At 41.8% G+C, this 25,984-nt stretch overlaps 1 protein-coding gene across 13 annotated transcripts in view; it reads right to left on the reverse strand.

Annotated features, from left to right (window-relative positions):
• Positions 1–1,198: 1,198 nt before the first annotated feature.
• Positions 1,199–25,984, reverse strand: part of ZBTB38 (zinc finger and BTB domain containing 38) — a 75,828-nt gene continuing 51,042 nt past the window's right edge. For 7 of the 13 annotated variants that reach the window (XM_056564485.1, XM_056564489.1, XM_056564483.1 and 4 more), the window contains exon 2: positions 1,199–9,265. In XM_056564485.1, the coding sequence (XP_056420460.1) occupies positions 5,475–9,245 (3,771 nt within the window). In that variant the 5' untranslated portion in view covers positions 9,246–9,265 and the 3' untranslated portion in view covers positions 1,199–5,474. Of the gene's footprint in view, positions 9,266–18,064; positions 18,260–20,507; positions 20,639–20,686; positions 21,228–25,984 lie in introns of those variants that run through there. The other 6 variants (XM_056564478.1, XM_056564479.1, XM_056564481.1 and 3 more) reach the window with 5 other exon arrangements.

Here is a 25,984-nt window from a genome sequence, read left to right on the forward strand (position 1 = left end):
TCAGCATTGTAAATGATGTTATGTGTTCCACAGTTAATAAATTGTCGGATCTGATACGACCGACCATCCACTGGATTACATACTTCTTTAGTTTTTTTGATATTTGGGAAAATTTGCAGTGTCCACAAGTGTATGTGCCCACCCTGTGGTTAACTAGCCACGTTCTTCCACTCTCCTCAGTTTTCAGGTGACTATGCACCAATTGATCTTTCAGACTAGGGCCCTTCCTAAATGTAAAACTAGGTGATGAACCAATGAGAGATTCTGGTCTCTTCATAATAGGTGCCAGTGTCTTCTCAAGATGGCCATCACTTGATCTACATGACCATCGTATGTACCGATACACCTGACCTTTTAGATGTATCTCATTCTTTAGTTTCAGTAAGAAGTGTGTTTCTTTCGGATCTAGAGGCTCATTGATATGCATATTTTAGATGTTTACGGGGATAGCCTCTGTCGGAATCTCTCGTGCAAGTTCGCACTTTAACCTGCGAAACTGGCCTCTTCTGAACAGTTCCTCCTTGCCCTGAGGTACACATATAATGCCCCCATCATGCGCCCCTCACATATAATGCCCCCATCATGCGCACTAGGGATCGACCGATTATCGGTTTTGCCGATATTATCGGCCGATATTTACGATTTTTGACGTTATCGGTATCGTCGGTGTGCGGTGCGGGGGTAATGGCTGGGGGGCAGTGGCGGTGATTGAGAGGACCCCGGACAGGCAGGGGGAGAGAAGCGGGCGGCTGCGGTGGTCTCCGATTCAGCCAAAGCCGCTACAGTTCATTGATTTAAAGCGCCCGCTCTATTGGACAGGGTGGGGAGAAGTCTTCTGGCATTTAGCGCTGCTTGCCCAAAGCAGGGCTAAATGCCTGAAGAAGTCACCTGCCCGGCGCCTGGAACTGCATGTTCCAGGCGTTGGGCAATACAAATTACACATCCCTGGTGCGGCCCGCAAAATTTCGTTACGTGGGCCGGGAGTTTGAGACCCCTGGTTTAAGACCTAGTGGCCAGATTGGAAACTGCAATTATTATTATTAAGCATAAATAATAAATTGGAAGATTAGAAAAATCATTACCAAAAATTCTTAAAAAATATGGTTAACATGAAACCCTGATTTAAACAATAGGTCATTTTCTGATGACACATTTCCTTTAAAGTTGACTAAGTAAAGAAAGCTCTAAGAAATTCCACTACTGTTTAGACTTTTTATGAGAAATTAAGACATAATAAAACAGGACAAAATGCAGGAAACAAAAAAACTGAACAATTAAAACCACATTTTATATTGTAGCTATAATGGTCAAGACATTTTTCTATTGCCACTAAAATATTTTGCAGTGCTAAACAAAGTACTTTTAGTGCTGTTTTTTTCATAGTGGTTGATATTTTGGGAATCTTCCAATACCATGCATGGTCAAGTTTTATTTTCTGTCTGTCTTGTCTTGGATATGCAAATAGAAATTAGACATTTTCAGGTTAGGTCTCCAGGGCAAAATTTGGCCACCCACAAGTCACTTTAAAATCACAATGTTACTGGGTCAGACATATGACTAAATAAGAAAAAGTTGCATGCAATTCGTATTGCTCTGCAATTATTTGAAATTTCTGTATTTGTCGTGTGATTCTCCCTAATATAGCAAAACATTACAGTTGTGTAAATGTTGTGGTAATGCTGCAATTTTACAGTGATAACGAACAACCAAATGTTGCTGTGGAGCCCTAGCCAATCTAGAGTCACACTGTTAGGCTATGTTCAGACGATGGAATGTCCACACAGAATATTTCCATGCAGACATTCCACTGACAGAGGAGCTAAAACTGCTCAGAAATACGCCGTCTCATAGACAGCAATGCACTTCTGTACAGACTCCACAGAAAGAATTGACATGTCTATTCTTTCTGCGGACTCCGGAATCCGGCGCAGCAGAAACCCATTGAAATCAAATGGACTCTGCTGCTGCGGAATGTCCATGAGGAATCCTTATGCGGAATTTACGCACAGAAATTCCATCATCTGAACATAGCATTATTGTATGTTCACAATAAGAATTTTCACCTGGACACATTTTGGACAGAAATTCTTACTGCAGCACGGACCTGTGCATGTCACCAGTGAAGGCAATGAAGGCTGCACAGAGTTCCACCAAAAGAATGAATACGTTTATTATTTAGCAGGAAATTCTGCAGAGAAAATTCTGCAGCAGAAATCCCACTGCAGAATCCCATTAACAGCAATGGGAGGCTGCTGCATGGTGAAAATTCTCAGTGTGAACAGGCCTTTACTGTGACTGATGTTAAAACCAAGATAAAAGTTGCATGCGATTTGTGTTGATCACATGATTCCATGTCCCAATTCTTGCCCCCAATAAACAAACATTACAATTTCATGCAAGACATGGTAGTAGCGCAATTTTACTGTGATCTGCAAGTAACCAAATAAAACTAGTAGTGGTTAGATTGTGTATTATGCATAAAACAATAGTAAAAACATTAGTATTCAGGGGCTTGGTTCTATAAACTTTCCTCAAAGTTTCCCTTTCATTCTCAAATACAAAAATAGGCCCCCTGAATGTTCTATAATGCAAGGCAAATAAATGTGCTGGAACATGTGGCTATGTAAAGCATCCTATAAATCATAAAATAGGTAATTATACTTATGATGGAAAATTGGGACTAACAATTCTGAATGATAAATATCTTTACCCATCCTTTTAAAGAAAACCTATTATGTGATACATGCTGTCTGATATGCAGGTAGCGCGGGGACAGTTCTGAGATATATAGTTTTATATTACTTTGAGCAGGATTTCAAAATTAAAAAATAATGTGGTTATGACAGGACTCTGGAGTGACATATTGAGAGTCCTGCTTACCCAACACAGTAATTGATGGCCTTCCCTGTGTCAGTGTGTGTAAAAAGGCTGTCAATCATTCTGTGTGGGGGAGGGTAAGAATGACTCCTACTACAGATCATATAAAACAATATATTACAAAGCTCAGCTTTTCTTTCTATGATATACTGAATAAATAACCTGACAGGTTGACTTTGAAGAGAGTCAGACGGTATACTTATGGTGTCCAAACCCCAGCTTCTCCGACTTGCCCATCTCAGCTTGATCAAAAGAAGTACTTCGGCAAAAATGTATTTATCCCCTGTCTACAGGATATGGGATATGTAGCTGATTGTGGGGGTCCAACCACTGCAAGCCCCACAATCTCTGGGACGGGACCCGGGACTGCAAATGGCACACGCTCCATTTATTTCTATGGGAGCGCCAAAAAGACACACTAGGGCGTGGCTCTTCCATAGAAATGAATGGTGAGTGTGCCGTCTACTAGTAGATGGCACATGTTCCCCACTGAAAGACCCAGGGTCCCATCCAGCAATCAGCTCCAGTGGATAGGGGATAAGTTAATTTTTGCTAGAGTTCTTCTTTAACATGTCTTGGCTTAGTGTACAGTGAGAGACCTGTCAATCAAGTCAAACTGGGTACGGGGAAGCCAGAGACAATGCATCCTAGACTCCAATGTCAAAGCTCCAGAGCTTTGATTCCCATGTCAAAGCTCTGTTTTAAACTAAATAATAATATATATTGAAACAAACTGACCCACAGATGAAATAGCATGTTCAACATGACAGGTTTACTTTTTAGGCCAATAAACAGTTAAAGCGTTACAATCATTAAAATTAACTTTTATTGTGTCTCACAGACCCCCCTCTGATTAGTTATAGACTGGTTACCCCTTTGCTTACTGGCTGGACGCCGATCCAACTGATGCATTCCATAGACTACAATTAAGCACATCAGTCAGATTGGCCGACCAACATCCTGCTATAACTAGCAATCGTTGCGAGTCTCAGGACTGACACCTGCTGTGATCTAAACTTATGACACATCCAAATAAAAGATTGTAAAAATGATAGTAACGTTTGCACATGGATAACTTGGGCTCACTTGAAGATTTAATTTCTAAAACCCTCCAAGTCATTATCTCAGAATTGGGGTTCGGCCGTCCAAGTTTTTTTTTTTACATTTAAAAGTGATCATGGTGGGGGGAATAAAACCTTGGTACTCATTGGCCATCAATCCCCTGCCATTCTGTCCAGTGTTGAAATGCCTTCCAATGACTGGCCAAGGCTGGCCTCTGCTGTGGCAAATGACAGACTGAGCAGGCATTTCCTATGTTTTATGATGTTGAGCAGGAAGCATTTGGCAACAGGAACCAGCACCAGTCGAATGGCATTAGAGGTCAGTGAGTACCAGTGTTTTTATGCCCCCTCCCCCAACAATGTTCTCCCTTAAACATGAAAGTAGTTATCCCAAAATTCCCCTTAAGACTATAGTTTTAGCCCACATGTGACACCCCCTGCTTTTAGAAACAGGGAACACCATAACTAGGGAAGAGGGACATTGGGAAGGAAAATCACCAACCAAAACTGCTGGGGACTGACTTTATACAGATGTCACAAATTGGGAATTCACATACGATAATAGCCTGAATGCCAAGTCTAATACTCAACAGGCCAAGGGATTTTAGGGTTTGCTGAAATGTGCAAAAAAGCCTAGGAATACATCAAATTTAAACACAAACAATGAAAAAAAAAAAAAAGAAATATCCTTTGGTTGCATAGATAAAATTATCTTCCATTCTTTCTAATTCTTTCAGGCACAATCCTGAAAAAATGCTGAAACATTATTAATAACCAATACAACACCGTAGAATGTTATAGTCTAAACAAAGCATCTTATAACGAAACAATGACAAGCAGTTACTTTGTGTTAACAGTATAATTCACTATAACATATTATGTGTGATTCAGATTTTGAAGATACACATAGTTCTTTCTTTAGTCCCGGCTGAAGTGAGCTGTTTCCTAAATAATACACTAAATACAATATAAAATATACTGTACAGTTTATACTAAATGTAGCATAATATACGGTATTAAAAGAAGCAGTCCACACAATTGTATCCTAAACATAACAGCACTACGACATCAGGATGAGATGGACGGTCAGGAGGAACTTACAGGAAAGTGCTGTCATTTTGTTTTGGGGCTACAGTCATCTCTATCCGATTAAATGTCACATAACTTTTACATAACAGGGAACATGGAAACCCCCAATGTGGTTTACAATGTAAAAGAGGAAGGGGAACTTCTATGGGCTTTTATGGACCCACCACATGTATGTGGAAAAACACAGTGACTGCTGCTTTAATAAACTTATATTATACTTTCATCTGCACAGAAGGTGGTACCTGGCAAACTGCTCTATAAATCACATTATAAGCTGTTTTTTTTTCTACACAGGACTGGTGCGTTGATGTACAGCTAAGGAAAAAGAACAACTATTAACACTTAACTTTTTATTAACTTTGACTGTCTTAACCATTGTTGCTGTGGTAGCAAGGGGGTTAACAAAATAGTTGCACTGCTTATTTTGAAGTGTCCCATCTTAATCTTTTACGGGACAAATGGGGTCTCAAAATTAGTCATTGTTTTTAATTCTGTAAAAGTCTTTGTACTCTCTTTCAAAGATGAATGATCAGAGTTCATGCTTTCTTCTAAGTTGTACTGTCTTGTTTTCCAGTGCTTCCAGCCCCTCGGGGCCTCGATCAGAACGTTGTTGCCTAATCCAGCTGGAGGTGGCGCTGGAGTCATGAAATGACTATTGCTCTCTCTGATTTCATTTACATTCTCCACAAGACTTGCAGCATTAACATTCTGGGGCATTACTTCTGTAACACTGTTGTTAAAAGACAACAATGGAGACTCGCAGTCATCAAAGGCAGGAGGAAAACTTTCAGGCACATTCAGGGAACTTCTCTCCTTAACAATATTGGTTTCTTTGCTAGTACTACTGGCAACATTACTCCAGCCTGCTATTTCGTCCGTAGAGCGTGAAAAGTCTTTGCGCTCTTTATGCTTTAGGCCTTTGAGATAGTGCTTTTTTTGGTGCATCCCAAGAGCTGCAGCAGTTTTGCAGACTTTAGAACAATGGAGACAAACAAACCCTTTAACACCCTGTTCTGCTAAATGTTTTTGCTCATGGTTCTTTTTTGTACAAAGGTAGAGGAATTGCTGGGAGCAAAACTGACAGTCATAAGTTTTTTCTCTAGTATGAATCCTCTCGTGTTTTTTCAGAGTTTCACGTAACATGAATGTCTTGCTGCAGTACTGACACGTAAAGTTCTTTTCAGTCTGGTGGATGCGTTCATGTTTGTTTAAACTTCCAGGGAAGGAGAAACACTTTCCACATGTCTTGCAGGGAAAGGGCTTTTCCCCAGTGTGGCAGCGCATGTGCACTTTTAATGTTGAAGGATTCCGAAAGGATTTTTGACACAGTTCACAAAAAGAAAGCTTGCTGTCCAGCTGCCACTGTGCAGTTGCAAGTTCCACTCTGTCCGTCTTCTCATGGTCTTTAAATTGGTCTTCAATCTCCAAAGGTTTCTCCTGCTCATCTTCTGGATCTTTACCATCCTCAGAAGAGCATTTCATGTCCACTTCACTGACATCCTTCTCTACTTCAATTACATCTTCCTCAATATCTCTAGGTCTACTGTGTTTTTTCTTTTTCTTAAGTTTCCTAAATTTCTTAAAGTGCTTAGATTTCTTTTTGGGTTTGTAGTTATAGTAAGGTCGCCAGGGTTTGTCGGACACATCCTGGTCACTGGCATCATCACACATCTCTTCCATTTGAATGCATTCTGATTTACGAAGTCGAATGGAGCTCCTTTCTTTCTTGTCCTCATCAGATTCTTGCCTAGCTTTCTCTGCTTTAGACTCAGAATACCTTGGTCTTCCATTTTTCCTGAAAAACAGAGAAGAACCAGAAATCTGTCTTTTTACTAAAGCTTCGCTTCCAATTTTGACTGTGATCTGGCAAAAAGGAGCAATTCCACTGTTTACTAGTGTTCCGGGTAATGCCGGTTTAGCTATGTATGTTTCTGTTTTATGTCCTTCCCGAATAACACTTTTGTTCTTTTTATGTGAAGAGGCAGGTTGTACAAGTTCTCGCCTCTCCTGGTATGATTCTCCCGATCTGCTCTTTTCTGGCTGCTCTTCCTCACTTGTGGGCTTTGTCTGTGTAGTTTCAACATTGTTTCCCTGATAAGTATCTTCTCTTTCTGGTGATACAATGGTCCTACTGTGATTCCATCCAATTCCATTTGTTGTTGTACCTGCGGTCACAGAGTTTCCATGCATTATCACAGAAGATACCCTACTGCTGTGCATAATCACAGAAGGTGCTGACTTGGTAGTGTTAATAACAGAAGGAATATTTGAGCTATCAGAATAAGAAGGACAGGTTTCACTATCAGCCTCTTTTGGCTTGGAGTCTAAATCTTCATTGGAAGAGCTTGAGTTCAGAGACGGTAAAACATCTGCATTTTTATCGCACTGAATTATGTTAAATGGCCAAGGGTCCTGGTTTGTAGTTGTAGTATTTTGTGATGCTGGGTCTAGTGTACAAGAAAAGCTTTCCTGGTTTTCCAAAGGGAACGTTTGAGATATTATTGGATTTTGAACCACAGTGGCCATGTTAAATGAACTCTGTCCTTGGAAGTGGATGCTAGCGTGTTCTGTGGAGTCATTGCCCGAGTTATTTAGTGATGCTCTTCTACACTTCATTGGCAAAAGTCGATATAGTTTGTAAGGATAGATACTAGATTTTAGACCTCTATTATTTGCTTTACTGCCAACACCTAATCTCGGATCAATCCCATGAGAAGATTTTTGATGATTTTTAAGAATGTAGTAAGTCATAAATGTTTCTAGGCAGAATATGCATTGATATCGCCGATCCCCTGTATGCCAAATTTCATGTTTAGTTCGATATTCTGCTAAGGCAAAAACTTTGCTGCAGTAATGGCAAGGATATGATTTCCTCCAGGAGTGGACATTAGAATGACGTCGAAGACTTGAAAGTGTAACATAATTTCTCTTGCACACAATGCATACATAGAATATTTTACCATCCACTATCTTAACAAAATGATCTGATGAAGTTGAAGAGCCATGGGGAATGCCATTCTGGTCAGATGTTCCATCTGCTGAGGAAACCTGCGAAAGGCTATTAGGTAACCTCATTTCTTTTTCAGTGTGGACCACTTTGAAACAGATTTGTTCATGTCTCTGTAGGCGTTTGAAATGTGCAAACTCTTTGCTGCAGTTCTTGCAGCTAAATGTCTCATGAGGCCTTTTAGGAAGCGGATAAAGTGCATTTTCACAGAAGGACTGAGAAACAGGTGGGTTACTTGGAGGAAGTGGCAGTAAGATATTTTCATTTTCCCTTTGGCTAAAGAAATCAGAAGGCTTGGCTGTTTGGTCTGTTGAGCAACTTACATTAGTCTTTGAAGAACTGCTTTGAACTACAGTTTGGGGCATAAAACACTGAGGTTCCAGCACAGGCATATTACCAGCTGAAGATGGTTCTGAAACATTTGGAGCTGTGCTGGGTGTGGTGCCTTCACCATTCCCTAAATGATTTAGCTTACTGCTATGATCAAACACAGAGTCTCTCTTGTATGGTGCATCCCCAGGAGACACTGCATAGGAATGCTCTGCCAAGGTGTTAACCGGTTCCCCATCACTGCAAACCCCATTATCACAGTTACTTTTATCATTCTCTTCTTCAGAAGGGCCATTAGTTTTCCTAAAATTTGCTCGCAAGTCAAGAGGTGAAAATCCATTGACTTCGGTTTCAAGAATGGAAAATGCATTGGTTATTCTTGGTCCACTAGCAACCGCAGGATCATCTCCCTTTTTATCTACAGCTTCTGATTTCAAACCATTCTCTCCTCGATAAAATGCAGGTGGTAAGGTTCCCTCAGTTTCTGTTGAGCATGTGACAGAGGAACATTTCTTGGAAGTTTTGATATTTTCTAAAAATGTAATGCCCAGTTTTTTACCTGCATCTGCAAGATCAGTAAGTGTCTCCTTTTTCTTCACCGCAATCTTAGAGCTGTAAATAAAATTCAGTATCTCTGTAAACGTGTCAGCTTTAAAATCTGTGAGTTCCAAGACATGTCCTTGTATTAGGATACTCTGGCTCCGGAACTGATTCCTAAAATAGAGACTTGAGGCAGCCAATATATTCCTATGTGCCTTGAACTTGGTGTCTTCAACCACAATGGTGACGTCACACAAGAAACCTTGCATACGCTGCTCATTTAGGCTGCAGAGAAGACTCTCTCCATGAAGACTATCTTCTAGTTCTTCTGAAGTACACATTCTGATTTAGGCATGGAAATCTGTGGAGACAGACAAAATATGTTAAGATTTCACAAAAATAACTATTAACACATTATTGTGAACGTATCTTCATGAAATACAGCATGATCATTAGAACTTATTCAATCATTAAAGGTCTTCTATGGCTTTTATAAATGTTACACAGCAAAAATAACAAGTACGCAGCCATGCGTGGCAAGACTGCAGCCAGATGACAGACAGAAATGGAGCAACTACAAGCAAATCTTTCATGACATGGCCGATTCTTCCATCTGAAAAATCCACAGTAGAATTAATGGCAGAAACAAGACATACCCTAAGATTTTGGGCTGGTTCACATCTATACCTCAGTATACATCTGTATAATAGTATGCCAGGAGATACACTTAAACGGTACCTAAACATAGGCTGTGGTATACCCATAGTCTTCCAATATTCACTTTTGGCTATGTTTTGTCCCCTGTAGAATTGTCTACGATTTTTTTGCGGTATAGAAATGTTCTGCACACATGAGAAATTTTTGCCCATTAAAGTGTAGTAATGATGTATATTGTGATATAGATGTGAGCTTAGCATGCTGTGGAGTTCACTGAAGATTTAGATGTGGATTAGCTCCATGCAATGGGACTTATCTGCATCCTGGCTACATGACGCAGTTTCTGTGCAGAACCCAGAAGGAATCCATGCAGAATGCTTCAATAAGTGACAGGTTAAAAATGGATTTTCAAATCAGAAAAATCTGCCTTGTGTTAAATATTGCACATATTCTAATAAAAAATGACATGCGTTCCGGAATTTTTTTTAGACCCTTTAACTTTTTTCACATTTTGTTATGTTGCGGGCTTTTGCTAAAATTAAAAAGTTTTTTTCTCATCGTTCTGAACTCAATTACCCCATTACGGAAATAGAGAAAATAGTGAAAATATAATTTTAAATTTTTTTGCAACTGTATTAAATAAAAAAAATTGCATGGAGATAAGTATTCAGACCCTTTGGTATGACATAAAAATTTAGCTCTGGTTACTCCCATTGCTCTTGATCATCTCTAAGATGTTTCTGCACCTTGACTGGAGACATCTGTAGTAAATTCATTTGGATTGGACAGGATTTGGAAAGACACAGCCCTGCCTATAAAGTGGGGGCAAAAAAGTAATAGTCAGCCACCAATTGTGCAAGTTCTCCCACTTAAAAAGATGAGGGAGGCCTGTAATTTTCATCATAGGTATACCTCAACTATAAGAGACCTAATGAGAAAAAAAAAATCCCTAAAATCACATTGTCTGATTTTTTAAGAATTTATGTGCAAATGATGGTGGAAAATAAGTATTTGGTCAAAAACAAAAAAGCCTTTGTTGGCAATGACAGAGGTCAAACGTTTTCTGTAAGTCTTCACAAGGTTTTCACACACTGTTGCTGGTATTTTGGCCCATTCCTCCATGCAGATTTCCTCTAGAGCAGTGATGTTTATGGGCTGTCGCTGGGCAACATGGACTTTCAACTCCCTCCAAAGGTTTTCTATGGGGGTGAGATCTGGAGACTGGCTAGGCCACTCCAGGACCTTGAAATGCTTCTCGTTCGTTGCCCAGGCGGTGTGTTTCGGATCATTGTCATGCTGAAAGACCAAGCCATAGTTCATCTTCAATGCCCTTGTTGCTGGAAGGATTTTTTCACTCAAAATCTCACGATACATGGCTCCATTTATTCTTTTCTTTACACGGATTAGTCGTCCTGGTCCCTTAGCAGAAAAATAGCCCCAAAGCATGATGTTTCCATCCCGCTGCTTCACAGTAGGTATGGTGTTCTTTGGATGCAACTCAGCATTCTTTCTCCTCCAAACACGACGAGTTGACTTTTTACCAAACAGTTCTACTTTGGTTTCATCTGACCATATGACATTCTCCCAGTACTCCTCTGGATCATCCAAATGCTCTCTAGCAAACGTCAGATGGGCCCGGACATGTACTGGCTTAAGCAGGGGGACACGTCTGGCACTGCATGATTTAAGTTCCTGGCATCATAGTGTGTTACTGATGGTAGCCTTTGTTACTTTGGTCCCAGCTCTCTGTAGGTTATTCACTAGGTCTCACAATGTGGTTCTGGGATTTTTGTTCACCGTTCTTGTGATCATTTTGACACCACGGGGTGAGATCTTGCATGAAGCCCCAGATCGAGGGAGATTATCAGTGGTCTTGTATGTCTTCCATTTTCTAATAATTGCTCCCACAGTTGATTTCTTCACACCAAGCTGCTTGCCTATTGCAGATTCAGTATTCCAAACCTGGTGCAGGTCTACTACTTAGTCTCTGGTGCCCTTCAACAGCTCTTTGGTCTTTGCCATAGTGGAGTTTGGAGTGTGACTGTTTGAGGTTGTGGACAAGTGTATTTTATACTGATAACAAGTTCAAACAGGTGCCATTAATACAGGTAACGAGCGGAGGACAGAGGAGAATCTTAAAGAAAAAGTTACAGGTCTGTGAGAGCCAGAAATCTTGCTTGTTTTTAGGTGACCAAATACTTATTTTCCACCATATATGCAAATAAATTCTTTAAAAATCAGACAATGGGATTTTATGGATTTTTTTTTCTCATTATGTCTCTCATAGTTGAGGTATACCTATGATGAAAATTACAGGCCTCTCTCATTTGTTTAAGTGGGAGAACTTGCACAATTGGTGGCTGACTAAATACTTTTTTGCCTCACTGCATAAGGTCTCACACAGACAATGCATATCAAACCAAAGACCAAGCCATGAGGAGGAAAGAACTGCATGTAGAGCTCAGAGACATACATCTGGAGATCTGTATAAAAAAATTCTGCTACACTGAAAGTTCATAAAAGCACAGTGGCCTCCATAATTCTTAAATGAAAAAGGTTTGGAACGACCAGGACTCTTCATTGAGCTGCACCAAAACTAAGTAAACAAGGAAGAAGGGCCTTGCCTTGGGTGACTAAAATCCCAATGGTCACTCTAGCTGAGCTCCAAAGATCCTGCGTATAGATGGAAGAAACTTTAAGTAGGTCAACCATCACTGATCTGTTTAATAAAAATCTTATCCAGAGTGCTCTCAACAAGACAAAGCCTTAGCACACAGCACAAGACAGCACAGGAGTGGCTCAGCCTGAGCCCTGAATTTAATTGAGTAAACATCTCTAGAGAGACCTGAAAATGGCTTCCACCAACAGTTCCCATCCAACCTGACAGAACTTGAGAGGATCTGCAGATAATAATGACAGAAAATCCCCAAATCCAAGTGTGTAAACCTTGTGGCCTCATCCCCAGACTGGAGGCTGGAATCTCTGCCAAAGGGGTACTGAATAAAGGGTCTCAATACTTATGTCAGAGCAATATTTTAGTTTTAACTTTTCAATAATTTAACAAAGATTTCTAACATTATGTTTTTGTTGTTATGTAACAATTCTTTTTTTATATTTTCGTACAAGGATACAATATAACAAAATGAGAAAAAAGTGAGTGGGTGTGAAAAAATAGCGAATGCACTGTAATGGGACGCGTTTTTAACAGTGGAATAAATTCATATTTCACAGCAGATTCCACCCTAAAATCAGCTCTGAGGGGAAAAATAAAAGACCTCAGTTTTTTATCCTCTATTCTGAGATACATAATACAATGTTGTTAGATAAAAAAAAAAAATACTGCAATTTTTCTGTACATAGCGATGCCAAATATGTGTAACTTGCCTAACGCATGACGTCACTATACTGTACAAAAGGAAACAAAGATCTTCTTTTAGTTTTTACATACAGACTCCTCCAACAAGTCACATTCATCAAAATACAAACATTTGTAAGTGAAGGCCCAAGAACAACTAGGGGGCAGCATAATGCTAAACTTCTAATACTGGTCTATCATATTTAGCACACTGTGTGGAGAACATTGCATTTTTATGTTTTGATATAACATAAAACCCTTCTTATTAAATCTTGTACAAACATAAAAATGACAAGGATACCTGTTGTATTTATGGGGGTATCACATATTCTGTGTAGCAGATCCACCCCAAATCATGTGGATTTCAGCAGCAGATTTTTGGTGCAAAATTTGTGAATTCTAATTTAAAAAATTCAATGTTTAAAAAAAAAAAAAAAAAAAACACAATGGCGGAATTAGCTGTGGCAGAAAAATCACCAATGATATAATTTAGTTACATTGATATCCCCCGCCATCAAATCTGAAGCAGGTCCTGTACATGTGAGTGTACCCTGCAGGTTTTTTTTTTTTTTTTTTTTAAGGGTAGCGTCACACATATACATTGTATTTCAGGATGCAAGAAATCTGACAAGCAGTAGGAAATAAGCTGCACATTTTGCTATATGCAAACAAATAGGGCTTCCCCCCGCAGCCCTGTGTGTGCAGTGAAGTTTGGAGGCGGGTCTACACATCACGTTGGTATGCTCGGCCCACCTCAAAACCTTACTGAACACAGGGCTGCAGCCGATAAGCCCTGTGTTCTGCTAATAGCAAATGTGCAGCATATTTTTTTATATTTTTGGGTGCTTCCTATTTCAATGCTGTTTTTATTTTGCTGCTTCACCTGTGCATTCCCGAGATAAAAGGATTTTCTTATTGGTGACTGTCTACACTTTTCTCCTCAATAGTGAAAACTTAATTTCAAAATGTGCTGTGAATGCTAGGCACAGGGGGTGTGGGCCAATTCATGCCCTCTCCGTCTCATACACACACCCTGAGACTAGCATTTACACAACTTTTTAAAAATAAGTTCACGCCCACCTGACTATTAAATGAATATTACAGATAGCCAACCAAAGAGTAAAATCCCTATATCTTGAAAAACGCAGGGGTATAACAACAAGATAAATACACCATTTGATTCAGTGCACCCAAAGCTACAAAATGGTATAAAAAAAGTATTTTTTTTTTTTTCACTGACCACACGCATTGATAACTTAGCTCCTAGGATTACCTGGATAAAAAATATGCTTCTAAAACAGAATTTACTAATGCTGACACAGAAGGGATCGTGGAGGTATGTGTTATTATTTTGGGGGTGATTTATTTATTTTTTACATTTCTGAAATATATATATATTCATTTGTTTTATACTGTTAGTTCTTAGGCAGGGTTCATACTGAGGAATCTCCGGCTAGAACCACTTGGTCATTGCTGTCCCTATAGACGGCAATGTATTCCACGTAGATTCCAACAAAAGAATGAGCAAGATCCAATGCAAAAGGATAGCCCATGAACAGTCTGCAGTTCATAATTTGGTACATTAATGCAAAGTCTGTTTTACATCCGCTAAATAATGAAGAGAGCCTCTGCACGGCTCTGACACACAGCGGATGGAGTGTCACAACCCCACAAGATATTAATGGTGAATCCAAAGGATAGGCCATCAATGAAAAAACACAGGAAAACCCTTTTTTTTTACATAGTATTTTTCTTCCTTCAATTTAGTAATAACATTTGGACTTTTCTATCTATAAAAATAAACAATATAAACATATAAACAATGTGCTACATACTGTATCTATGTTACTGTTTATTTAGTCCTTAAGAATCACTTGTCTCAGCAGTAATGAGCCGTACATGCAGAAAGAGACTGCACCTCCAGCAGAACACTGGAGTAGTGATGGCGCTGAAATGACGTTGAACTTAGGGGGTGACTGAAGTTTTTTTTTATTCTTTGTCTACCTAGCTCCAGCCTGTCCATTTTTTTAAACTTTTAAACAAAAACCCCTTTAGGGTAGAGTGACACATAGTGCATATGCATTGTATTTCACACTGCAAGAAATCCGCTGGGCAACAGGAAACCGGCTACACATTTTGTTATGAGCAGACACACAGGGCTTCCCCACCTCAGCCCTGTGTATGAAGTAAGGTTTGGAGATGGGCCTGCATGTCACAGTCACGTCAGTGCAATCGGCCCCCCTTCAAAACATACTGCACACAATACGCTGCGTATGCGCTATGTGTGACCCTACCCTTAAACCTTTTAGGACTAGCTTATTTTGGAACTAGGATGTTGACCGCAGCATCCTAGGAGTTAAAAAGTACCTGTCACCAAATAAACTGTTCTCAACTACCTCAAGCTATGTTCCCTAACTACTCCTAATTCCCCTCCCACCCTTATACAACAATTTCAGAGCTTTAAAGGGGTACTCCATTGGAATTTTTTTTTTATTTAAATCAACTGGTGCCAGTTAAACAGATTTGTAAATTACTTCTATTAAAAAAATCTTAATCCTCCCAGTACTTATCAGCTGCTGTTATGATCCACAGGAAGTTCTTATCTTTTTTGAATTTCCTTTCTGCCTGACCACAGTGCTCTCTGCTGACACCTCTGTCCATTTTAGGAACTGTCCAGAGCAGGATAGGTTTTCTATGGGGATTTGCTCCTACTTTGGACAGTTCCTAAAATGGACAGAGGTGTCAGCAGAGAGCACTGTGGTCAGGCAGAAAGGAAATTCAAAAAAGATAAGAACTTCCTGTGGATCATAACAGCAGCTGATAAGTACTGGAAAGATTGTGATTTTTTAATAGAAGTCATTTACAAATCTGTTTAACTTTCTGGCACCAGTTGATTAAAAAAAAAAAAAAAGTTTTCCAGTGGAGTACCCCTTTAAAAAGCTGTCTATCTTACCTTTCTTCTTGCTCACATAGTGCAATTTCACAGCAGTAGAAAGTGGGCGTTCCCAGCAGGCATAACATCACTGAATAGCAAAAAAAAATTAAAAATAAAAATAGCCAGTCCAACTACCTATTACATGGGTGCACGCTGCTGTGGCAAATACAAAGTATACAATAAAGAAGGTTGCAGCAGCACTCTTGGTCAAAAAATGGAGGCTCTTAGTGCACTTTTTGATCAAAACAAGAGGCCACCTCCACGTGGTGGATGGGGGACACGTTTTGATCAAAAAGTGCGCTAAGAGCCTCCAATTTTTGACAAAGAGTGCTGCTGCAACCTTCTTTATGACATCACTGAAGCCTGCTGGGGGACAACTTCCGCCCTCACATTGTTGCAGCAATGTGATGAATAGAAGAACTCACGTTCTGTGCATGTTTCAGTCTGTGTTGCTAACAGTGAGGCTCTCCTTCAGCTGTCAGTCTGTGCGGTTTTCTGTGAGAATCTGTTTCACTTTCTGTGCAGCTGTCAATCAAGCTCAGTGCAGCGAAACACTTCCTGAGTTCGGACTCCTGCCAGGCCGGGAGGAGACTGAACTCACTGTATTAATTGTGGCAGGGAACAGAACAGAGCCATCTAGTGGCTGTTTTTTATATGACATTTTAAACATATTTATGTTGATAATTTTAAAAACAAGTGAATGGGAAAGTGTCTGCTAATTACACAAGGAATACTATATTAAAAGTTTAATTTGGTGACAGGTACCTGTTTAGTGGCTGGGATTATAAAGTATGTTAAAACTGACACCCATAGCAGATGGTGAGGACACACTACCTGATCCCACACCATCCCCATGACATAACTGTAAGTCATAGTGAAGTTACACTACGGTGCACAAAAGGGTTAAAACTGTTAAGCCGCATGAGCAACGCAACAGTCCCTCCCTCAGTGTAATGCCTGACGAATTAATCACGGAACAGGGTGTACACCCTGCTGAGAAACCTGACGCTGTCTTACAGCCATGGCAGGGCTGACTTTGCATTGTTTTCTAACTCTATATTAAGTACGGAAGTACAGAAAAATTAACAGTTGCCTGTGTCAGAAAAAGTGGCACAGGAGCTTCTTAGGTTTTGCACTAAACAACCTAAGGAAACCCCCTTAACTAAAGACCCCCCTAAAATTACTTTTTATTGGACTCCATAGAGTTATTGTAACCAACTAGATTTAAAATCACAGCGTGACTCTAGTGAAGTCAGATGCACTACTGTCAGGTTACATTCACTAGAGACACGCTGTGATTTTAAATCTAGTTGGATACAATAACTCTACTGAGTCCAATAAAAAGTTATTTTAGGGGGGGGGGGTCTTTAGTTAAGGGTTTCCCTGAGGGGGTTTCCTTAGGTTCTTTAGTGCTTAGTATTTAACCTGGGATCTCCGGGATGTCTTGTTTTCTCTTCGTATGTTTTGACCCAAACTGTATATTTTTATCATATAAATCCCAGAAAATTCAAGAATTACAACTGAGAAAAAGATCCATTATTGTCTTCACAACAATCAATAAACATTTAGTTTTTATTGTTGAAATGTTATTGTCATTTTTATAAACTGTTGACCAGTTGTAATCTAGACATGTCCGCTCCAGTGCTGTTACCAAAAGTGCTGTGGTGACATTGAGGGGCATTTATCAAAACTGAACTTGCTTTTAGTTCAGTTCAGATTAAAAAAGTTGCTGGGAAAGTGGGGGCCGTGTGCCGAATTTTTCAATTGGCGCACAGACTTTGTTGAATGCCTGCTGAACTGCTCTGGTTAAATGTCGCAGAGCAGTGGCGAGCCATGCGAGAATTGTATTAAAAGTCGCACAGACCTTTGGGCAAGCAGCGCTTAATGCCGAAAGACTTCATACACGTCGGCACACACTGCTACTGTACCTATATCTCCCTGCTGCAGCCTATAACGAGCCTTCCTGGAGGGATGCGCAAGATTGGTGACGTCATCGTATCCGCAGCGCAGGATGCCGGTATGCTGACGTCCTGCGCGCATCCCTGCAAAGAAGACTCGTTTTAGGCTGCAGCAGGGAGATGTAAGTACAGTAGCTGTGAAACTTAACTTAAAGAGCACCTATCACCATCTAAAATCTCCCTAATCCCCCTCCCCATCTGTCCCTGACTAAGTCTATCCCTGCATTTATTTTTCTTTAAAACCCCCCAAAATACCTTTTTTCTCTCCTCTTCGGTAGCTCAGTTCAGAGCACTGTGCGAGGGGAGGAAGTGGGCGGGACATGGCAAGCGAATGTATAGGAATTGCTGCTGTTCGGCCGCATCCAGGAGCGCGCATACAGCCCGGCACATGGCAGGAACAGCCACTCCTGGGTCTTCTCTTCTCTGTTCGGATGACAGAGCTGCCGTGCCCTGCAGGAAAAAGGACAATGGTGGGTCAGGAGCGCTCCCTGCTTGCCTACAAACTCAGCACTCGCTCCCGCCTGTCTGATTGACAGGCGGGGAGCTGCGCTGAGTCCTGGATGCAGAGTGATTTCGGACTAATGCGCTGAGTCCAAAATGCTTGCAGCAAGGACTGCTAGGGAAACCCCTAGTGGCGGATTTTTCAAAGTAAAAATAGACATAATAATACCAATTAGAAAAGTGTTTATTAGGGTTTCATATGTAATATATAAAAAAGTTTTTTTTCATGAGGTACACTTTAACTTGCCTAATTACTTGCCTAATAAGGGAGGACCTTCTTATCACCAGGGGCTAACCTATCTTCTTAGGTGGCATAATTGTTTAAATAGGAGCCCTACATGCCAGGGGTTATATCTATCTGGGGCCTGTACACCTATTAGAAACCCCTACCTGATCATCAGTAGGTAGACAGGCCCCCAGATAGATATGACCCCCATCAGTGATGGGGACCATATCTATCTGGGGCCTCTATACCTACTTGGGAGCCCTACCTGATGGGGGTCATATCTATCTGGGGGCCTGTCTGGGAGCATTATATGTGAGGGGGGCATGATGGGGGCATTATATGTGAGGGGCGCATGATGGGGGCATTATATGTGAGGGGCGCATGATGGGGGCATTATATGTGAGGGGCGCATGATAGGGGCATTATATGTGACCCCTGCTTTAAAGTGTACCTAATATTATAACAAACATCTGAAATGTCCTAGTGATATGTAAGCAGATTGTATTGGTGGGTGTCCTTGTGCTGAGACCCCCACCGATCATTAAAATTAAGGAGCTGAAGTGCACAGCTGCATGCGCTGTTCTCATAGATCTCCGCTCTGCACAGCCAAAGTGAGCAGTATACAGTTACTTTGGAAGTCTATGGGACTTCTGGTATACAGAATTGTCAGAAGGCCCATAGGCTTCCATTGTAACTCTGTTCACCCCTGACCTGTATAAGGATGCACTGCCGAAAATCTACCATAATTGCGCACCAAAGCCCCAAAAAATCTATGTATTTAAAATCAGCTGCAGATCATTTGAAAAAAAATCTGCAGTGGATCTGAATTGTATGAACATACCTCTAAAGCAGTGGTCTTCAACCTGCGGACCTCCAGATGTTGCAAAACTACAACTCCCAGCATGCCCGGACAGCCAACGGCTGTCCGGAGTTGTAGTTTTGCAACATCTGGAGGTCCGCAGGTTGAAGACCACTGCTCTAAAGTGTACCTATCAATAAAGGAGATATCTCATGGATAAAAACGTATCCCCTTTCCACAGCATAAGGGATAAGTTTTAGATTGTGGGGGGTCCGAGCGAGCGCTGGGGCTCCCTGCGATCTTCTGTATGGATTCTTGGCTATCCCCTGGAATGGCACCCCACGGCCCCGGTCCGAAGCGGGGGCCTCCACGCCCCCTCCACATATCTCTATGGGAGATCCGTTCGGCTATCTTCGCCTCTCCCATAGATACATTTTTTTTTATCCATGAGAATACTCCTTTAAACCAAACTTCTGACACGTCATAGTGTATCGGTAGGGGTCTGGGTACTGAGCAAAGATGAAGCTGTGCAGTTCAGCCCCTTTATTCTAGCGATCGGTGAGAATCTCCGCACCCGGATCCCCAAAGGTTGGACATGCTAGGAGTTGTAGTTTTACAACAGCCAGAGGCGCACAGTTTGGAAACGCTGTTTTCGATGAAGCCAGAAGTGGATATAATAGAAGGTCTTCTACTCCTCCGCTCTTCTGTATGCAAACAACACAAACCCTGCATGCGTGAAGGCGTCCCAAATACAAATCAATACAGAATAAATCAGAACCTTGCAAAAGGAAAATGTAAAAGGTTAGAATGGGGAATGCAGGCGGCGCTGGAGGAACCGTTCACCAACAGAATGAAAAGAGTAAATTCCTGAAAGAGGCCCAAAGATGGGCAGTGCCAGCTGAGGATGAAGAATGAGCCATGTCATGCCACACTTCCTGACTGCGTACAATACGGAAGGCCTGGCTGAGCCCCCTGTATAACATCTACCCAGCATACAAATAAGAACATATGGAATGTACTTACTGCCATGGATATCCATGCAGTGCCAGGCACACCCCAGGGCCACCCATGCAGCAGGGGCACTAGATGCCACACACAGCCCTCTCTGCCCCCTGCCATATGGTCAGGCATATGATCTGACAACTTTAAAGCTGCTAACATGTTGCACTTACCAAGCACAATACAAGCCCAGTACAGAAGACAACTGCAGAGCTTACAGCACAGACCAGAGCAGAGCCAGAGCATCCTCAGCTTGGAGAACTGCCTGCAGAGTCCACTTTGTATTAGTTGTCACCCCTATTAACCCATTGCATGGCTGGACAAGGCCATTGTGAGCCTGGCTGAGCCTTACCTCCGTGCAGCCCGCTGATGTTTACAGGCAGAGAGGTGCAGGCACTCTATGGAGCTCTGTGCGGCGCTCTGACACCAGGTGGCGCTCGTGTACTGGCTGTGGGAGCTGTGCTGCTGTGAATGGCTCCTCCTCGCTTCCCAATGACCTAATGGCAGTGACATGCAGGCGGTGGGGATGAGCAGTGCGGGCCCGAGAACGGGCGGATAATATTTTCAACATGGCTGACAGAAGGACCCAAATACAGTAGCAGTTCCTCCAGAATATTTGACACTATAGCTGTTAGTAAGTTGTGATGGCTGCTGCAACTTGTAGTTCTACAGTAGTTGTGTGATCTGCTATGAGAGTGATCAATAATAGTGCAAAGTAGGGATCGACCAATATCGATTTTTTAGGGGCGATACCGATAATCGGTGGAGGTTAGGGCCGATAACTTATACCGATATTCCGGTATAAATTATCGGCTATTTATCCCCCCCGACCAGCGACACCGCTGCAGATCATTGATTTAAAGCGGGTGCTTTAAATCAATTATCTGCAGCGGCTTTTGCGGTGCCAGAGACCGCCGCCGCCACTCGCTTCTCTCCCCCTGCCTGTCCTGGGATCCTCCTGAGTCCTATCACCCACAACACCACCGCCCCCCCACCACCGCACGGCGCCGCATCCCCCCCCCCCCCGTGCCGTACCCCCCACCGCACCGCCCTGGCCACAGACCGCCGCCGCTGCTGCCCCATTGCCCCCCCCCATCCCATTTCATAATTACCTGTTCCTGCGATCCATGCTACTTCTGGCTCCGGCAGCGTCCTCCCGAGCTGTCACTGTGCGCACTGACGGTGACATTGCATTGAGGACGTCACTCGTCATTGCACAGCGCGCAGGACGCCGCAGGAGCCAGAAGTAGCCCGGGCCCCGTGAACAGGTAATTATAAAACCGGGGATGGGGGAGGCAATGGGGCAGCGGCAGCGGTGGCCTCTGGCCGGGCAGAACGGTGCTGTGTGTGTGTGGGGGGGGGGGGGGGTGCGGGGGATTATCGGCAAAGTAATTGCCGATAACGTCCAAAATCGAGAATATCGGCCGATAATATCGGCCACACCGATAATCGGTCGCTTCCTAGTGCAAAGCAGAACATCTGCCCTGAGGAACATATGAGGCTGAAGCCTGGGCCCCGGGGAAGATTTATCAAAACCTGCCCAAAGCAACCAATCAGATTGCTTCTTTCATTTTGCAGAGGCCTTGTTAAAAATGAAAGCAATCTGATTGGTTGCTATGGGCAACTGGGCAACTTTTCTTCTGGACAGGTTTTGAGGAATCTCCACTAGTGATGAGCGGCATTGCCCATATTCGAATTCGCGTTATTTTGCGAATATATAGACGAATATTCGTCCTTTATCTGCGAATTTCGTGTATTCCTTATATTCGCATATTTGAATATTTGCATATTCAAGGAAGAAAAACAGTGAGGAGGGGGGGCAACTTTACTATTGGTTGCTAGGGATGTTGTTGATAACCTCTGACAAGTGTATTTGCATCATTCTAATTGGCCAACTAGTGAAAAGAAGGAATATGCGAATATTCACATATGCGCATATACTAATATTCACATATGCGCATATGTGGAAAAAAAATAGAATATTCGCAATTTCGAATATATAGCGAATATATTCGCGAATTTGGGATATTCGCAATAAAAATTCGAAATGTGAATATTCGCGCCCAACACTTATCTCCACAGGGGTGTATATGTGGGTGTCAGGTTCAGGTAGGGTTGCCACCTGGCCGGTATTTTACCGGCATAGCCGGTATTTTGTCCACCCTGCCGGTATTTTTATATTAGAAATACCGGCAATGCAGTGCTTGGTATTTATCCAACCAATCCTACAACTCCCAGAATGTTACACCATATACTATACCAGTGTTTCCCAACCAGAGCGTCTCCAGCTGTTGCAAAACTACAACTCCCAGGATGCCCGGACAGCCGTTGGCTGTCCGGGCATCCTGGGAGTGGTAGTTTTGCAGCAGCTGGAGGCACCCCTGGTTTGGAAACACTGGCCTATACTATATACTGCTATATAGTCCAACATGCTGGGAGTTCTAGTTTTGCAACAGCTGGAGGCACCCCTGGTTGGAAAACTCTGACCTATACTATTTACTACTATATAGTCCAACATGCTGGGAGTTGTAGTTTTTGTTTGGGGCAGCTGATGAGCCATAGGGCATGCTGGGAGTTGTATCAGGGCATGCTGGGAGTTGTAGTTTTTGTTTGGGGCAGCTGATGAGCCATAGGGCATGCTGGGAGTTGTATCAGGGCATGCTGGGAGTTGCAGTTTTCATTTGGGGCAGAGAATAAGCCATAGGGCATGCTGGGAGTTGTATCAGGGCATGCTGGGAGTTGTAGTTAGTAACTAACCGCAACTCCCGAATTTAATAAAACAAAAAAGCGACCAAAAGGTCACATCAAAACAAAAATGGTCCCGTTAAAAATTACAGATCAGGACGCAAAAAATGAGCCCTCATACAGGCTTGTATAAGGAGAAATAAAAAAAAGTTATAGGGGTCAGAATAGGACAAAATTTCCCCATATGTTTATCCTGTGATGTTACACATACATATTTAATTATGCAAATTAGCATGGCTGGTATTTTTTTGAAAGAAAGATGGCAACCCTAAGTACAGGTAGGAGGATGCAATTCTGATTCTGGATCACCAGGTGGCAGTATTGGTTTAGCTGAAGCCACTAGAACACAGTTCAGACCAGTGCAGTTTTGTCCTTCATTTTACTAACACTCACTGGAATAAGGCCTCTTACTCACTGCCATTGTCACCCTCTACATCCTCCCGTTATTCTCTCCCATGGTAAACACCTGAAAACGGTCTTCAAAGAATCCCATTCATGTCAATGGGATTTTTTGAGCATCCCTTGTCACCAGTTATAGCCCGTTATGAATGGCGTCTGTTATTTTGAAGGGGCAAAAAACGGGGCACCGAACCAAGATCAAACAGGAGCCATGGTAATATATATGGCTCCTGTTTGATCCTGTTCTGGCGCCCCGCCTGGGCTGCTTTCACACTATAAAAATACCTCTGGAAATCAGCCGTTAAATGGCCATTAAAAAAATCCCATTATAGTCTATGGGATTTTTCTAATTGCCGTTTTAACCCGTTATCGCCTGTTATTAATAATGGCCGTTATTTTGTGACGGCCAAATGAAAGGAAGAAATTGTGCATGCACTATTTCTCCCGTTACTATCGCCCGTCACAAAATAACGGCCGTTATTAATAACAGGCGATAACGGGTTAAAACGGCAATTAGAAAAATCCCATAGACTATAATGGGATTTTCTAACAGCCGTTTAACATCCGATTTTCAAGATTTTTATGACGGGCGTTCTTTAGGGATGAATTTTTATAGTGTGAAAGGGGCCTTAGTGTTCATATGCTCTGAATGGGAGGAGAAAGATGGCGGCAGCTTATCTTCCCAAGAACAAAGGGATCGGGCAATATGCCCACCATCCCCTCCCCTGACATCTGCATCGGAGTAGAGTCAGGAGGCCTCATACCTTTTAGGTTGTGGGGATGAAACATTTTTTAAAGTGCTACTAAAGGTGAAATGGTCCTTTTGTTGCACCATACAGTGAATAGTTGATCCATTATATATATATTTGTGCAGGACCCATTTAAGGCCATGTTCACATGATGGATTTTTCTTCCATTGAGAATCCTGTGGCAGAAATTATGCATTCCTTTTCATCATTGCAGTTATAATATTCCCTGCCAAAATCAGACTTTATAAGTATCTATAGGCACATCATTTTTTGTTAAGCCTACAACTGTTGGGGGCAAAAATTGATAGAGATTTAAGGATTTTCTCAAATGTGTTTACAGAAGGTTATGAGAACAATATATGACGTGTTTGGGAGCGGTACCTTAACATAACATATGTCACTTCTGTATAGATCATGTGGAATCGGCTGTTAGAACTTTATAACATTGGTATTATACCCCGGATAGATTAGCAGTAATATATCCAGGATCATTGAACATGTTCTGGTGGACTGTGGTTGTTAAAGGAGTATTCCAGAAAAAAAAAACTTTTTTTTTTTTTTTTAGATCAACTTGCTCCTGAAAGTTGAACAGATTTGTAAATTACTTCAATTAAAAAATCTTAATCCTTCCAATAATTATCAGCTGCTGAAGTTGAGTTGTTCTTATATGTCTGGAAACAGTGCTCTCTGCTGACATCTTTGCTTGTCTCAGGAACTGCACAGAGCAAAATTGATTTGCTATGGGGATTTGCTTCTACTCTGGACAGCTCCCGAGACACATGTCATCAGAGAGCACGTAGACAGAAAAGAACAACTCAACTTCAGCAGCTCATAAGTACTGAAAGGATTAAGATTTTTTAATAGAAGTAAATTTACAAATCTGTTTAACTTTCTGGAGCAAGTTGATCTATAAAAAAAAGTTTTTTTCCTGGATAACCCCTTTAAGATTCCCTTTTTTATACACTATGGACATGTCCTTTAAAAAACATCTTTTGGTTATCCTACAAACAGCTGGTTCAATAGGTGTTTGATAGAGAAGCCACTCGGTCCCTATAGACAGCGTTATTTTTGGTATTAGACTTGATCCCTAAACAGTTTTATTTAGTATAATATGCATATCAGCAAAAAAAGGGTTAATGATAGCACTGGGAAATAGCCTTTCAGAAATGATGGGTTTGATGGAAAAACATTGAAGTATTGTATTAAGGTGTGAGATTAATGAAATGTAATGAGCATAGGTAACTAGTCATACAGTATGCATGTGTTATTAATGTTTGTTTTGTTGAGATTTGTAATTTTATGTAAATAGTATTTGTTATGTTAGAAGTACCTGGACGTCTGGACTCCTATGTATGCATATTTGAAAGAAAACTTAAAGGGAATCTGTCATCAGCATCACCCACACTAACCTATTGTATAGGCTTGTAGTGTGGGTGGCGACTACTTTTGGACAGTTAGGACTACTACTCCCATCATGGACACACTCTGCCCATGATGGGAGTTATAGTCCAGGGGCTGAGGTACAAATCGCAGCAGCTCATTCTCCAGAGATCCGCTGCGATCCACATTTATTAAGTTTACAAGCCGGCGGCACATCCGGCTACACTGCGCTCCCTGCCTGCTCCCGGCGGGGAATACTGTATACGCTTTCACAATTCATAATCCCTGCCGCCGGGAGACGGGAGCTCTGATTGGTGAAAAGCTATTCACCAATCAGAGCTCCACTCCGCACATGCGGCTCCACTGCGCTCACCGCC

The sequence above is a fragment of the Hyla sarda genome, chromosome 3, assembly GCF_029499605.1.
Source record: "Hyla sarda isolate aHylSar1 chromosome 3, aHylSar1.hap1, whole genome shotgun sequence".
Classification (NCBI taxonomy): Eukaryota; Metazoa; Chordata; class Amphibia; order Anura; family Hylidae; genus Hyla; species Hyla sarda.